Source organism: Sinocyclocheilus anshuiensis, unplaced genomic scaffold, assembly GCF_001515605.1.
Source record: "Sinocyclocheilus anshuiensis isolate Anshui unplaced genomic scaffold, SAMN03320099.WGS_v1.1 scaffold70, whole genome shotgun sequence".
Taxonomy (NCBI): domain Eukaryota; kingdom Metazoa; phylum Chordata; class Actinopteri; order Cypriniformes; family Cyprinidae; genus Sinocyclocheilus; species Sinocyclocheilus anshuiensis.
The window spans coordinates 3,599,768-3,617,408 of record NW_015542377.1 but is presented as its reverse complement, the minus strand read 5'-3'; the positions used below and the strand labels follow the sequence as shown (position 1 = coordinate 3,617,408).

The 17,641-nt window shown below is 35.8% G+C and overlaps 1 protein-coding gene across 2 annotated transcripts in view; it reads left to right on the top strand.

Annotated features, from left to right (window-relative positions):
- Positions 1-17,641, top strand: part of LOC107692417 (discoidin domain-containing receptor 2-like) — a 47,977-nt gene that overhangs the window by 5,201 nt on the left and 25,135 nt on the right. For both annotated transcript variants that reach the window (XM_016491462.1, XM_016491461.1), the window contains exon 2: positions 11,961-12,068. In XM_016491462.1, coding sequence (XP_016346948.1) covers positions 11,963-12,068 — 106 coding nt within the window. In that variant the 5' untranslated portion in view covers positions 11,961-11,962. The remainder of the gene's footprint in view (positions 1-11,960; positions 12,069-17,641) is intronic.

Genomic DNA, 17,641 nt, shown 5'->3' with positions numbered 1-17,641 from the left:
CGAATTTGTGCAACGCATTTTATGGACGACAGTTTTTTGAACCTAGAAGAGTACAAGACTGGCTGTGCACAAAGTCTATTTCTAAAAAAAAAAAAAATGGGTCAATTCCGATTTTGCTATGACAAAATCAAAATAATGATCTTTAAAATAGCATCATATGACCCCTTTAAGCTTCTCTGCTATTTTCTATAATGAGAGACTGGTTAAAGTTAGAGTTAGTATTTGTTTGTCTAGAACAAATCTTATATGGAGACTAATAAGTTAGTTAAACCTACAGTACATGAACTTTCATTGTTACATTTAGTATAACTTCAATGTAATATAATATGCTGTAATATAAAAATAAAATAATATAAACATTTTAATGACTTTGTGATAAAAGCATCATATCAAATTACATTAATATGATACTACTGTATATATGCATCCTTTTCTGTCTGTGTCCATCCTGAAAAAGGCTGACCCCTGCTTTAAACATCAGTAGCATTCATGGCTCAAGCATCCTCGATGTGGCACTGGAAAAAGTGCAGAAAGATAAAAGCTTTGCATATAAAGTGCAATTTACTCTTTAATGCTGTGGTTTTCACAGCACATTAAGAAAATGCTTACCTGTAAAATCCATCATTCATCCCAAATGTTAATTTAACTGTTAAAATGGACTAGCTTCTGCATACATATTGAGATAGCTTTGAGCCCCACTATGCATTTGAATTCAAAGAGCACACTGTGTCCTCATTGCAAAATCACTGACACTATTTTTGACTTTCATTTCCTCTTTCCTGATATGGGCCTCATGCTGTTTATGAGGTAACCAGGCTCTGTGTGAGGCCAGGTTTTTACTTTAAAAGCAATCTTCACCTATTGCATGTAAATCATGTTGACTAAAGCACCTAGAAGATGTAGTGTAATGTGTAATTGACTCTTTTTGCCAGGTTGCACTGAAGAGCCAGTATTGTGGTTTGGAATCAGCTAAATCCTACAATATTTACACTTAGAGGTCTCACAAGGGCCACGGCCTTCGTGTACACTATTGGCCCTCTGTACTGTCAGGTGTTGTGTTTAAAGGGGGCATAACACACAGTTTCACTCAATCTCATGTTAATCTTGAGTACCTATAGAGTAGTACTGCATCCTTCATATCTCCAAAAAGTCTTTAGTTTTATCATATTTATAAAAGAAAGATACAGCTTTACCATTCTCTCCGGAAAAAGCCGAGCTCCTGGAGGCGCGCCGTGGGCGGAGCTAAAGAGTGACGAGCACTTGAGCTCCGACTGCCAACAAAACAGACATTTGATGCCGTTTCACTTACCGTCTGCAGTTCTGAATCATGACCGGGATCTTTTATAGCTGAGACCGCTCCATCTTTCAGTATCAAACGATGTGCAAATCCAGCGTCGAACTGGGCCTTGTTTATAAAATGTTCGTCAACAAACACGCTTGTGAAACTGCGTTGCTGCTCCGGACAAATGAACTGCATCCACTGTTTACATAACATTGGGTTCTTTAGGTAGCTGAACAAAGTTATCTTTCCCTTACAACCAAAAACACACTTCTTTGGATTGGAGACATTCTTCCCTAGCAAGTCCCATGCAGCGCTGCCGCCGGATGAAGTGCGTTGATGGGCACGATCTCGATCTCGCTCTCGCTCTGGTCGATGCGTGCGTGGGCGTGTTCTTCTGCGAGAAATGCCCATATAAGGAGTACTTCTTTGGATTGGAGACATTCTTCCCTAGCAAGTCCCATGCAGCGCTGCCGCCGGATGAAGTGCGTTGATGGGCACGATCTCGATCTCGCTCTGGTCGATGCGTGCGTGGGCGTGTTCTTCTGGGAGAAATGCCCATATAAGGAGTTCCACCCTCGTCTACGTCATGAAGAGCCACGATCGAAAAAAACTCTCCGAAACTTGTACGAGCCCGGGAGTAAGATTTTTGGCACAGAAATACTCCGTCATACGTCCAAATTGTTTTTTGAAACTTTGTCCATGCTTAGCATGAGACTCCAACTCTTTAACTGTGTAAACAACTCTGAATGCATGAAACAGCATTGTACCCCCCCTTTAATAAGTTCCTTCAAATCGCTAATGGTTTCTCTTTAAATACTGTTATCAGATAAAAAGTTGTTTTAGTGTAATTTTCTGGAATTATATTTTCTCAGTAATGGTATTCTAGCATGTTACTGAGAGTCTCTTTATGGTTAGAATCTCTAGGGTAATTGCTCATTGGGAAAACTGATTTCCCACCACAAAACTTCTATTAGATGAAATACGTTACTCTTTTTTTCTTTCGTAGGTTTTTCTTACTCTGGTTAATTGCCCCAATGAGAATTATACTTGTCAGAAGAAGCTTCCTTTTTATATACTTTACTATTTACAGTACCTGTTTTTCTGAAGAAAAATGTTTCAGAGCAGCTGAGCACAATAATCTGCTAAATTAATTTGGAATAAATATTTATAATGGCAACTCTTATTGCTCTTTGCAAATCCCACAAAATTATTTCATTCCTTTTTTTCATTCTTTTGGACTTTACTAATTAATCGTCTAGTTAAAAACTAATGCAATGCTCTTGTGAGACTGTTATATTTTATTTTACATTGTACATTATTTAAATTTTTCCCGTTCAACCATTATGAGTGAAATTTCAGATAACTGTTATTCATTTAAACTTCTGCATGTCAGACACTTTTAAAGTGACTTACAGTACAGTATATGTATATATACATTTTTCGAGCCCATGCATTCCCTGGGATTTGACCTATGACCTTTTAATTTCATAGCACCATTCTGTTCCTGCTGTTCTGTTGTAATATGCATACTAATGTATCAAATATAAGCTTAGATATTTCATTGATTTAGTCAGCAGCATATTAAAGTCAACAAAACTTAATGGTTCCAGAAACACTTTACAATAAGGTCTCATTTGTTAACATTAGTTAATGCATTAAGTAACGTATTAAAAATTTATATAATATTTAATAGAATATTAATATACATTTAATATTAATATTAATATAATATTTACTATATTTGCGTTAATATAAGTATATTTGTTCATTGTTTGTTCAGAGTTCATTAATTAATGTTAAGTGATGCAGCTTTTGATTTGAAAAAAAAGATTAGTTAATACTGAAATTAACATTAAATAAATGCTGTAGAAGTATTGTTCATTGTTAGTTCATGTCAACTTATGTTTTACAAATGAAACCTTAATGTAAAGTGTTACCAAGTTTCCATTAATAAACACTGTGTTAGCAGTACAAAAAGTTCATCTAAGATGGCAGAAGTGTTTTGTTTTTTTCTCCAGAATTCCATGTGGAATATCCCTCGCATTAAGCCATTATTATGATGGATCTTCTTTGCGTTGATGTGGCAGATGCACTTTCACAGTGAAGCAGAGGTTAGATCATGTGGGAGATTTGAATCCTGCGTCCTGATTCCATTCCACTTTTCTAAGACTTATGTTCCTAAGATGTATTATCTAAAATTTAGGGTTGGTAAAAAAAAATTATGTTTTGGAAAGAAAACATAATTTTGCCCTAACCCTAAGACTCTTATGCTTACCAAGGCTAGATTTATTTGATTAAAATTCAGGAAGAAACTGTAATATTGTGAAATATTTTTACAATTTGTACAATATATATGACAATTTTAATATATTTTAAAGGGGTCATATGATGCGATTTCAAGTTTTCCTTTCTCTTTGGAGTGTTACAAGCTGTTCATGAATAGATAAGATTCCTAAAGTTGCAAAGACTAAAGTCTCAAACCCAAAGAGATATTCTTTATAAAAGTTAAGATTCGTCCATGCCCTCCTAAAACGCCTCGTTCTAACACACCCCCACATGTCTACATCACTGTGTGGGAAGATTTGCGTAACACCGCCCAAATGTTCACGCAAAGAAAGAAGGCGTAACTTTGATTCTCACTGTAGAATTTTTGTTGCCACAGCCGCCATGTCGTGGAGACACTGTGTGTTTCGTTGTGAAAGCAAAACTACATTGTTTGGCCTTCCAAAAGAGGACACAACTAGAAATCAGTGGTTAAGTTGTATTTACAACACTGTTCCAGAACAGTTCAAGCCAAATATTCAGATGTGTGCAGCGCATTTTACGGAGGACAAGGACTGTTTCCTAAACCAGTAGCCTACAATGCCAGTGTTCTGACAAATAATGCTGACACAGCCTGTAAGTACGTTTTCATATTTAAAGGATTTGCCACTGATGATTCAAACGCGAGTTTTGAGCAGTGTAGAGTAGCGCTTGTTGTTTGTCGTTTCTCCGATCACAAATGCAGACATGGTTTTATATTTACGCGGCGCGATGCAACGCATAAAATGACAGTATAAGTAATTATAATCAGTAGTTATGTCCCCCTGGATGCTACAAATGCCTCGTTTGTAATGGGTTTTATTGGTTTTGTCTCGTCGCACCGGGACACGGCATCACAGTATGGTAAGGGGAGTAACATTTCCAACACACGCTTGAGGTATTCGGCCAATCACAACGCACTGGATAGCTGGCCAATCAGAGCACACCTCGCTTTTCGGAACGATGAGCTTTGTAAAAATCAACACGTTTCAGAAAGGCGGGGCATAGAGGAGAAACAATAATGTACAGTATGTGGAAAATAATGTGTTTTTTTAACCTTAAACCACATAAACACTTTTCATTACACCAAATACACAAAATAATGTTCTTTTTTAGTAACGTCATATGACCCCTTTAAAACTGAAATTGTTTTAATATGCTGATTTGGTGTGCAAGAAACATTTCTTCAATCAGTGTTGAAAACACTTGTGCTGCTTAACATTTTTGTAAGAAGCGTGATGCATGATTTTCAAGGTTTGTCTATGAAAAGAAAGTTCAAAAGAACACTATTTATTTAAAATAGATTTTTTTGTAAGAATGTAATAGTCTTTTAAAAAAATACTGACCCTAATTCTTTTAGTAGTGTGTGTGTTCCTTATGCTAAGTGACTACTTATACTTTTAATGCAGACTATATAAGTAATAATGTCTTCTTTGAAGTGTATGAAGCATGGCAAATGATTTAGAAAGCAGCAGCAGCATGAGCTTTCCTTTATAATTCCTTAGAGCCACTGGTAAAATTATTTGAAACATTCCAAAGTGCTTGGGTGACACAAATGAGAAACTTTAACAGTTACTAAATATAATGTGCCAGTCTTGTCTGAAAGTCTGAAAATTTAAAAGCCATCCATATTCTGAAATGGTCGTCTACTTTGTCTTCTCAAGTTATGTGATTAGGTCATGACAGCTTCATAATGCAGTATACCATAGCATGCACACATTTCTGGTTTTAGAGACTAATCTCTTATTACTTTCCCCGTTGTGCCCCGTCTGCCCGTGTCCCCTTGAATTATTCTCATCTGCCTCCTTGCAGAATCACTCAGTGTGAACACCATGAGTCGTGACATTTGAGGATTGGCCTCGTAGGACTGGTACCAATTTCGAACACAGCAGGCCCTTTAATCATATATTATGCTGTAAATACGTGGAGTACATATAAATGCATCAGAGGCAACCATCCAGTAATTCCATATGTTTACTGCAGTCTCACTGTGACCTAAATCATATGCTCTGTTCACACTTCGCTTGAAGTATGTATTAGCATGAAGGTCATAAACTGAGGGACCAAAACTACCGCGTTTCTGTGCAGTACCATAATACTTGAGGGACCTTTTGAAATACCTTTGAAAGCAATAAACTCCCAACATACACTGGCTGAGAGAATAAAAAATTATTGTTGGATTTTTTTGTACGTAGACCATTAAGGTACTGTACACCTCCGGTCAAAAGTTTGGAATAATTATGATTTTTTAAAAATGTTTTTTGAAAGAAGTTTTATATGCCCACCAAAGCTGCATTTATTTGCTGCTTATGTAAATCCAGTAAAAGCATATTGTGAAATCTTATTACAATTTAACATTTGAATATACCTGTTTTGTATTTTAATATATTTTAAAATAATTTATTCCTGTGATGGCAAAGCAAAATTCTTAGCAGCCATTACTTCAGTCATCAGTGTCACATGATCCTTCAGAAATCATTCCAATATGCTGATTTGGTCCTCAATAAACATTTCTGATTATTATCAATATTTAAATTATAATTTTTTTTTTATTAAACTGCTTAATATTTGTGGAAGTCATCATAGCACTTTATTTTGGATAAAAATGACACATTAATGTCATCCATTATCAATATTTTCCAGCTTTACTGGACTGAACATGAACTTAAATTTAGCACCAAATATAATTCTGAAATTCAATATACAATACAATTTAATAATAAATACAATAACATTATGCAATATAATATTGTATTTGCAGCGGCATGAACTGATGATCTTCTGATATCTCTGAAATGGACTGTTAACAAAGTGTTAAAAGTGTTTAAAACTTGGGAATGTGACTTTGGGAAATGCTGGCAAAATAACACACCAAAGAATCCTCTCCCCACTGCGCCATAACCCTGGTATGCACCGCTGCGAATAATTGAGGGTCCTTGTAACCCAGGTCATGACTGCTCTTTCCCCTGTGTGTGGTATCCCCTCTGCTTGGGAGTTCACACAGAGGTTTGCAGAGTCACACGTGTTAACCAAACAGGGTTGTCCACATTAAGATCAAGCACATTAAGAGGCGCTAAAAAAAGAAGAACTGAGTTACTTGTTTCTCATTATTGAGCGCTCAAAGCCCTGCCCCTCTCATTGATTGTTGGGCAGTTCTTTTTTTTATTTAAAAAAATATATATATATATCTTGTTTCATTTGTTTTGTTTTGATTTATTTTTTTGTGTTTTATTTTCTTGTTTTTTGTTTTTATTTAATTTGATTGTTTTGTTCAGAAGCTGTGTTTAACAGTGACCTCAACGTAAAAAAAAAAGTGGTTTAAGTTGTTATGGAATAATGCAGAGCCTACATATGCAAACATAGAGCAAAAATATTATGATTTAATTAACAATAATTCAATAATTTTTCCACCAAACAATTTAGTTGTTTAACAACAAGGGCAGCTCAGTCAATCATAATGAAGGACCAAAACTATCCATTTTATGAAATACAATGAAATTCATTCATTCTTAGTGTGGCAGATATGCCCAAATACTCTGTAATATGCATGAAGTACAAATACTAGTGGTCGACCAAGGTCACGTTAAACTTTTATTATCATATCCTAAGGGAGTTCTACGGTGGCCGAGAAGTGCAGAGCAAATCACAATGCTGAAAACAAAATAACAAATTACAAACGCAAATGCAAGTCTAAAAAACAAAATAACAATTCAGAAAGCACAACAACAATTCAGAAAACATTATAACAAGTCAGAAAACACAATGACAAATTCGAAAACAAAATAACAAATCAGAAAACACAACGACAAATCAGACAAACCGGAAAAGGTAAATTTGTCATTGTGTTTTCTGACTTGTTATTTTGTTTTCGAATTTGTCATTGTGTTTTCTGACTTGTTATAATGTTTTCTGAATTGTTGTGCTTTCTGAATTGTTAATTTGTTTTTTAGACTTGCATTTGCGTTTGTAATTTGTTATTTTGTTTTCAGAATTGTGATTTGCTCTGCACTTCTCGGCCACCGTAGAGTTCCTATAACTAGTGTGCCTTATTACCGTAGTGAATGTTCAAAGAGTGTGTGGTATGTTGAGTCTATGAGGCCTTTGACGGTCTTTTAAAACCTCTTTGAAATGCTCAAACTTAAATGAGGCAGAAGAGGCGGAAATCTGCCTGATGATCACACGTCATATATAGGGCACTCCTACTTCAATCCTGTGAGGAGAGTTTTGTTTGGCTGATGATGAAGACTTTTCCTTGGCTTCTTAAGGCATCCTGCACAGATCCAAAGTCACACTTGTCCCTTTAAGCTGAACTTAAATAGCTTTGATAAATGTGCATGCTGCTGTTTCAATTATACAATGTACAAAACAAAGATTGGTTAGTGAAGACATAGTTACTATAAATATTTACACTTTTACAATTTAGCACTTTATGGGTTTACAAGATTGGTTGTAATTAGTAATAGACATGTAATTAGAATGTCTATTATAATGAACAAATGTACTCTTTTCCGTTCAATTACAATGAATTTGCAATATAGCACACAAGTAGTATGGACCAACTTTTATATAGTGTTTATATATAGTTTTCATATAGTTATACAGAATATAGTTTATCTAATAATCTAGCTGACTAATAATTGTATGTCTCTTTGGATAAAAGCATTCACTACATGCATAAACGTAATGTCATTTTTGCATCTCATTTGAAACATGAATGAATGAATGATGCATTTATATAGCGCTTTATTGTGTATTGTTGTACACCCAAAGCGCTTTACAATCATGTGGGGATGTGTGTGTGTGTGTGGGGGGGGGTTCTCTCCTCAACCACCACCAGTGTGCAGCATCCACTTGGATGATGCGACGGCAGCCACAGGACAGCAGCGCCAGTGCGCTCACCACACACCAGCTACAGGTGGAGAAGAGAGAGAGTCATAGAGCCAATCAAGTGGTTGGGGATTATTAGGAGGTCATGATTGACAAAGGCCAGGGGGGCAACTGACCAGGACACCTGGGTTACACCCCTACTCTTTACGAGAAATGCCATGGGATTTTTAATGACCACAGAGAGTCAGGACCTCGGTTTAACGTCTCATCTGAAAGACGGTGCTTTTTGAAAGTATAGTGTCCCCGTCACTATACTGGGGCGTTAGGACCCATACAAACTACAGGGTGAGCACCCCCTGCTGGGCTCACTAACACCTCTTCCAACAGCAACCTAGTTTTCCCAGGAGGTCTCCCATCCAGGCCAACCCTGCTTAGCTTCAGTGGGCAACCATGTCTTGGGCTGCAGGGTGATATGGCTGTGGCATGAATACTCCTTTTACCATTCTTTGTAATTACATGCAAAATAACTTTTAAAAGAAAGTCAATTGGGTTTTGAATGAATTGAGGGTGAGTTCATATGATGATATTTTTGAATCAATTATTCCTTTAATTTTTCATGTTACATAACCCATCATGAATCATGTGTTGAGACTTTTTCAAAGAGCCAGGAGAGTCATGCACAGTCAAAAGCAGAAGTGAGTAACCCTGCGCTTGTTTACAATCCACCATGTACGTCTCATTTTCTCCATTGTAATTAAAGCAAATTGTTTTAGTCTGAGGCATCTGGCTTTATAACGCTAAGTATAGTTTACTGAATGAAACTGGCATGTGAAATTGAGTTTTGTACAATATATCCTGACATTACAGACCCTTAATTATGTGTCATAAGCAATTCTGTTGTTCACTGGTGCTTGAGAACTTAAATGTTGTGTAATAATAATAATGTAGTACGAAAGTACTATTTCATAGTATGATCAGTTAAGGTGGGAGTGATATTTTGACTGAACTGGTCATTCCTATTGGCAATAACCCTCTCTGAGGTAACATCTTACCCACAGTCAGACACTCCACATCCCCTGGTAAGTTTTTTTTTTTTTTTTGGCCAGAAACATACCCTATACAATACAACTGCAGACATGAATGCTCGGCCAATGCATTGCAAGTGTATATCTCATTAAAATCTTATTAAAATATGTAGTCAGAGCTTTTGTGTTCCTCTGACGGCACCAAAACACAGTAGCCTACTCAAGAAGGCAATAGCTACCAAATGCTATCATTCAGATTGATGTTTAAAGCTGAGAATGTCGTATGGTTATGACATGCCATCTGAGACATTTAGGAAAGAAATTATGCATGAACTCATAATTACAGGTGTTTGCATTCACATTCTTTTGTGTGTGTTTTACCGTTAAATCTATATACTTTTTAATAGTTCTCACTATTGCTGTGTTTTGTTAAAATGTTTACATAACACTATCTTTTTAAAATGAAAATGTCACATTCTTACAACTTTTCCAATGGAACAGAATACCCATATTGCATATTTAAAGCTGCAGTCGGTAACTTTTGGCGCTCTAGCGGTTAATAAACAGAACTGCGTGCGTCTTGCGGAAGAACATTGTAGCCGGAGCTACTTCTCTCTGTTTATGTCTATGGCGAATCACGCAGGTTCTGGGCTACTCCGCAGCGGTACATACCCGAACCAGTCTAAATAGTCCGAATATAAACAGTTATTATAGGTGTACCGTAGTGATTCAGGACAAGCCAAAAACATGGTTTGGAAAATGGATTCATGGTGTACTCGCTTATTATATCAATTTTGAACACAAAAAAGTTACTGACTGCAGCTTTAAGATACATTCACGCATTGCAAACCTGTACTGTGTTGGGCAAGATTCTGTGTAGTTAACTAAATTACTAACTACACTAGAGAAGGATTAGCTAAGATAAACCGAAAGCTACCCTTAGATTAAGAAGCTAGTAATGCTAAAAGCTAACCTAAATGACAAAAGTAGTTTGAGCTACATTTAAGCTAGGCTATATTATCTATAAATATGAAATATATAAATGTGAACTAGTAGAAGGTCCCCTGCAAAAAAATATAGCACATTAGCATACTTTTAAAATGAGTACATATTCCAGAAATAATAATATTAATAAATATAATAAATGTACTTTTATATTCATTGTATTCAGTTTGCACTTATAAGAATATAAGTGCAAACTGAATGTAATGTTTTCAGACATTGTTGCAATTAAATGAAAATGTGTTGTATTTTAGATTATATTAAATGCAATTACCTGAATTATAAATATAATTATAATCAAGTACTTGTGCTTTAGTTAGTCAACATATGATAATGAATGTATTTTTTAAAGCATAACTAAAGATTATTAAAACATACTGATTTAAAATGCACTTAAAAATATTTTTAAATTAATAGTTTAAGTATGTTAATAAATAGGCATGAAATTTTGCACTTAAGTGTATTTAAAGAGAGTAAACTGTTATTTCATTAATATTATATAATCGAAAATATACTTTTGAGATTTAAAGTACACATTCGATACGATTAAGTACACTTCTTTTTCACAAGGGTAGTCAACTGTATTTTGACCTTATGTTTATTAGAAATATTTTGAGTATACATCTAATTCTATCCTTTTTATAGCATACTTTAAAGCATCTGCATAACGTATCAGTGTAAATATGAATCCTAAGATGTGCTGGATAGTTTTATTGCGTGTCTGTGTTTGCTCAAAATTATATGTACAAAGCAGACTTTCATAAAGACTCTGATGACGGTCAGTAGTTGAAGTAAACCCGGAAAGCATGTATTTTCTCTTTGAACTCAGAGACTTTGTAAAGTTTTTAAACTCTAGCCACAATGCCTTATGAAGTTTTCCCAACAGTTTTTGCTGTTCTCACGTCAGTATAATGAATATATGGAAATTCCATTATGCTCTGCAGGCAATCATTGCATCTTTACTGACCAAATTAAAACCATTGCCTCAAAATAACAACAACCTGTTTTCCCATTAAACTTGTGCCATGGCTCAGTGCCTTTTCATAATGGGAGAATTAAAACTGAATGAAAGGATGAAGACCAACATTTGACATGCCGTTCTCATGATAACAGATTTGCAGAATATGAAATGTATATGAGATTATTAGCTTTTTAGACACGCGTTTTTAAGGTGTGGTAGTAGATGTTATTTGGGCAGTGTGAGCATGTGGTGGAAAGCACTGTCTTGTCGTTTCAAACTTGAATGATTTACTTTCTTGTGTGGAACACAAAAGAAGATATTTTGAAGAATCTTTTTGCCCATACAATGAAGTTAATGGGGTCCAAATTATTATTGTGTCTTATTGGCTTTCACTGAATGAACCAAAAAACACTTTATTTTGTTTAAAAAAATGTATACAGATTTGGAACATCATGAATAAATACTGACTCTCCATTTAAGCCTGAGCTGAAACTTGCTCAAGGGTTGTTAGTTGATTCCTCTTTTACTTAAGTTTTATTATAGAGTGTTTCTCATTCTGCAGGAATGAACGTCCCGTCTCTGCCTGAGATGAAGCAGCTTTGGAAGATGCTCTTTCCGCTCCTTATCCTGCTTTACCTATCGGGAGCTGTCAAGTCTCAAGTAAATCCAGGTAGATATATATATTTTATTTATTTATTTTTTTCACTGTATACAAATGAGATTAAAAGACTGAAGCTGTAACAAAATTTATTTAGTTAAATTTATTTATTTATTTAGTTACTTTCTAACTATATATAAATGTAATTTGGTCATTTAGCTGATAATGTTCTCCAAAGCAACTAGGGATTTAATGGCTTACTCAACAGCACAATAAAGATAGCTTATGGGTTTCAGAGTTTAGGAACTTGAGCCCAAATCTTTAACTACTAGTCCACAATATTATATTAATTGAACAGCTACAGTGGTGTTGACATTGGTGACATAAGTTTGCTCAAAAACTCTGTTTGAAAATTTATGAGACAAGTCACTAAGGAAATCAGTTATTGTAGTATCACTAACAGCATGTGGTCACAATCTCCGATTTTATTGTCTATGAATTTACATTTTTCTAAAGGTCAGAATGCTGCAAGTTGCATTGTTATTTTTTGACTCGATTTGAAACTGGCAGCCTTGTAGTTGTGATCAATCTAAGTTTGAGGTCTGAATAAGCTCTGGAAGATGCCCAGATTCCATTCTGGTTCTCATAGCTTCTTCTCTTTTATCTATCTTTCAACTTTAGCTTTTTCTCTGTAGCATGGGTGGTTTGTGGGAAGGAAAGTGTGATGTCAATGTGAGGTTCAATTATATTTTACAAGGAAACCAGAAGCCAGCTCATGGTGAGCAGCCGTACAGTAGAGACTAAAGCATAAGTCTGGAAAGCAGCTAATACCGCCATGGCTAGAGGCAGTTTCTTCTAGGATCCCCCAGAATGAAAACCACACTGTGCTCTTGTACTATATTGGGCTGTGTTCCTTTAAGAAGCAGATGAATTCGATTACCCAAGGTGACATTGCTTCCTTCCACTGATCATGTGTCAGTTTGCCCTGCCATATTTTAACAAAGTAAGGCTTTAACTGAAATTAAAAGGCTGACATTCAAATTGAAAATGCATTGTGTTTTAAAACTCATACGTTTGTATTTGTAGTGCAATTAAGGTTTAGGAGCATGCCAGTGCAATACGACAAGGAATGCATAATATTCTTTAATGGTTTCTTTTATAGCCATGTTGTTCTTTAATGAATCGGAGAGGAGGATACCAGTCCATCCAGATTGTTTAATTGTCGCTTTGTTTGGTCAAAATACAAAGAAATGTTTGGCTTGTTTCAGAGTAAACATGGAATATGTAAAATGCTTTGTTAAAAATCCCTCTGTGTGGTTTATGTGAAGGGAGTCTGAATTGCTTAAAAGCCTTTAGATGGCTTGCGGTACAAGCAAAAATAACAGAATTATACTCAGCTGTTCTGCTGCTGAATGTTCTGGATTGTTACTTTCCGGTCTGAAAGTATCAGAGAGAAGTGGGTATCAAAAATCAAAAGTAAGAAATTAAATTTTGCATTAGGAAAATTAAGCCTATTATTAGGACCATTCTGATTTTGATTCGTGACATTATTTCCATGACAATTAAAAAAAAAAGTATCATTCTCATATGTAAGTAAATGATGCATTAAGAGGAATCGTCATTAAGAATATTTATACAGATTTATATTTATATTATATTTATATTTATACAGAAGATAATGTCAAAATAATTATCATGACATGCTCACCATTCATCTGGTAACGAGAATTTTGTGCTTAACACACACAACTCAAAATAACTTGAATGGTCCAAAATAGCTTCAGTTTTCTTGGAATATTTATTTATTTATTTAAAAATACATGACATGTAACGCAGGGAGCAATGAATGCAAGAGAAGAGGAGGATCTAGGTGCAAGGGGTTTATTGAAAGTCCAAATGAAACAACGGCAAACAGGAAAGCACCCAAAACCAACTGCAAACACTGACTGTCAGAATACAAGTAAAACACAAGGGCTATTTATACACAGGAGAACAAAGAGCTAACAAGCAACAGGTGAGACTGATTAATTGCCATGACAACTGACAAGGGTTACCAAGACAACAAACAAGGCCCAAACATAGGAAGTGAACACAGGGAACAATAAGGACAAGGCACACACTTCACAATAAAAGTCCAAAGGAAAACACAAGGAATCTACACGTGACAACCAAGCAGCAACCTCTCCCTGGCCCTGTCTCTCTCTCTCTCTCTCTCTCTCGCGCTCTCTCTCGCTCTCTCTCGCTCTCTCTCTCTCTTTCGCGGAGTGCATGCTGGGAGTGTGTGGGAGTTGAGCGCGTCGGTGAGAGTGATTGTGGAAAACTTTGTTTTCAAACTTTTTTTTTTTTTCCCTATCACGAAAGAACTGCAGAGGTTTGGAAAGATTGCAAGCCATGTAAGAATGATTCCGCTTGGATGTAAAAACAATGCGCTTAAGCACGTTCTTTCCTTTAGACGCCAGGTCTTTATGTTTTTGAACTCCCAGGAGCATACTTTAGAAGTCTCTTTCCGTGTTAATCACGGGGAGAATTCATACATGGTTTACACCAGCACTGAGAGCCTGAAGTGTTATGAATGTGGAGACTTAGGCCGTAAACGCTTCGCATGTCCACATAAAGATGACCAACGTGCGTCTACATCTCGTGGTGATGTAAATAATACCGATCAGCAAACGAGTGAAAGTGAAGAACAGAGAACTGAGGAGCAGGATGAAGGGTCTACAGAGAAGGGCAAGATGCAGGAGGTGAGTGAGATTAATTTACATGCTATGAGTGTGGAGCAAGCTGGATGTAGTTCTGTCTCTGATAAACATGGAGATGTAACAGATGAGATTGATAAGAGTGAGGCACAGAGTGGTGTGGAATATGTGTGTGAAGTTAATGATGTGGCACAGGCTGAAAGCTTAGAGGAAAATATGGTTGATGAGATGGATAGTTTATCCCAGTGTACAGATGATGGATTAGATGATGAACAGTGGACAGAGGGCTCAAGAGGAACTGATAAAGATTTGTATACTGTTGAAGAAATTAATGCATTTCTTGATAAAACTAAAGGTAAAACTGGCGTTGAAGTAAGTAATTACTTTCCTGATATGGACAAATTTATTGCGTCGGTGATGTGGGCTAGGAAGGTAAGTAGCTATGAGGAGCTCTCACAACAGAAGCGGTATCATCTAAAAAAACATATTACTGGTCTTAGACAAGGCAAAAAGATAGGGAAATCGAGGGGAAAAACTAAATAATCTCAATGGCTTTTAACGTTTCCTTTTCTTTCTGTTTTTTCCTTTTCCCCTTGCTTATGGAGATCTTGCAGGTGGGATCAGTTAATGTAAATGGAATGAGGGATGGGAGGAAAATTAGTTTACTATCAGAAATAATACGATTGAAAGATCTGAGTGTTGTTTTTTTGCAAGAAACCCATAGCAATCAAAATAATGAGATTGACTGGGGCTTGTGGTGGGAAGGTGAGAGAATTCTTAGTCATGGGACTAATTTAAGTGCAGGAGTGGCTGTGCTCTTTTCCTCTGTTCTTAAAGCAAAGATTTTATCAAAACATGAAGTGGTATCGGAGATTATTGGCTGTAAGGGTTGAAATTAGGAATTGTCATGTTTTGTTTGTGAACATCTACGCTCCTAATATAGGAGAAGACAGAGTACAGTTTTTTATTAAACTAGAGCAATTTTTAAAACAACAGCAGGATGGTGATGTTATTGTACTAGGTGGAGATTGGAACTGCACTTTAGACTTTACACAAGATAGGACTGGAGAAGAACCTCATGCAAAGTCAGCTATTTTTTTAGCTAATATTATAAAAAATTTTAACTTCTCAGATGTATGGAGAGAGCATAATTCATCAGTACGGCAGTATACATGGATGAAAGTCAGCAATGGAAGCGTTTCTGGTGCACGTTTGGATAGGTTTTATATATAACACAATCTGTGAAATAAGATTGTTAATACAGCTATCACCCCAACTGTTCTTTCTGATCATAAACTTATCACAATTGAGTATATACTAACTGAAAGAAAGCATATGAGTTATTACTGGCATTTTAATGTTAAACTTTTGGATGATAAACATTTTTGTGAGAATTTTAAACTTTTTTGGGAAGCCTGGAAAAGTGAAAAGTGTATTTATGAAAGTGTCATTCAATGGTGGGAAATTGGTAAAGTGCACATAAGAGGGTTTTGTCAACAATATACATCTCATTCCTCTTTAGTTCTGAAAAAGACATTAGAGTGGTTGGAAAAAGAGATCATGGACATTGAAAAGAAAATGAATGATGATGATACTAGGAATCTACAAGATCTGTGGGCTGAAAAAAAGAATCAGCTAAGCTCCTTTTTAAATGAAAAAGTTAAAGGAGCACTTGTAAGAAGTCGTTTTTTAACAATAAGAGATATGGATGGACCTTCTTCTTATTTTTTTAACTTGGAGCGAAAAGCAGGTCAAGAAAAGCAGATGTATGTTTTAAAGGACAACAATGGATGTAACACTTCAGACCCAATAGTGATGCGCAAACTTGCGGTGGATTTTTATTCTAATTTATATGATGCTGACAATTCAGATGAACAGTGCAGAAATCAACTGTTACAAGATCTTCCTGTTTTAACATTGGAACACAAACAATCTTTGGACACTGAACTCACTTTTGAAGAGATTACTGCTGCTGTTATGGGACTCTCCTCAGGACGTACGCCAGGATTGGACGGATTACCTGCTGAATTTTATAAGAGTTTTTGGAATATTATTGGTCATGATTATTTTGAGGTAATCCAAAAATGTATCAAAGAAAGAGTTCTTCCTTTGAGTTGTCAGCGGGCAGTTTTAACGCTACTCCCCAAAAAAGGTGACCTGACATTCTTAAAGAACTGGAGACCTGTAGCAATTTTAGGCTCTGATTATAAAATTTTTTCAAAATGTTTGGCCAATAGGGTAAATGGTGTACTGCATACAGTAATACATAAAGATCAGTCATATTGTATAAAAAATAGATCTATACTAGATAACTTACATTTGGTACGGGACATTTTTGACTTTGCCTCTTATAATAATACCAATATAGGTTTTCTGTCTTTAGACCAAGAAAAAGCCTTCGACAGAGTTGATCATATTTTTCTTTTTGATACTTTAAAGGCTTTTGGTTTTGGAGACAATTTTATTTCCAAAATAAAACTACTGTATGCTGGGGCCACATGTATGATTAAAATGGCTGGTGGCCTCAGTATTCCTGTGAAAGTCAATAGAGGCATTCGGCAAGGTTGTCCTATTTCAGGTCAACTTTATAGTATAGCCATTGAGCCTTTACTATGTAGACTGAGAAGACAGCTAAAAGGTCTACAGGTCAATACATTGGATTTTAAGTGTCCTATTAAGCTCTCTGCATATGCAGATGATGTCACAGTTTTAATTAGAAATCAAAATGATGTTGAGTGTGTAAAAATGGCTTTGGAATGTTATGGGAATGCGTCTTCAGCCAAAGTTAATTGGCAAAAAAGTGATGCTTTGTGGTGTGGTCAAGACTTTATTAGTCCATCACTACCTGGTGGTTTGCAGTGGGGGAGAGCGGGGTTTAAATATTTAGGTGTTTTTTTAGGGACAGATGAATATAGGGAAAAAAATTGGGAGGGCCTAGTGGAAGGAGGG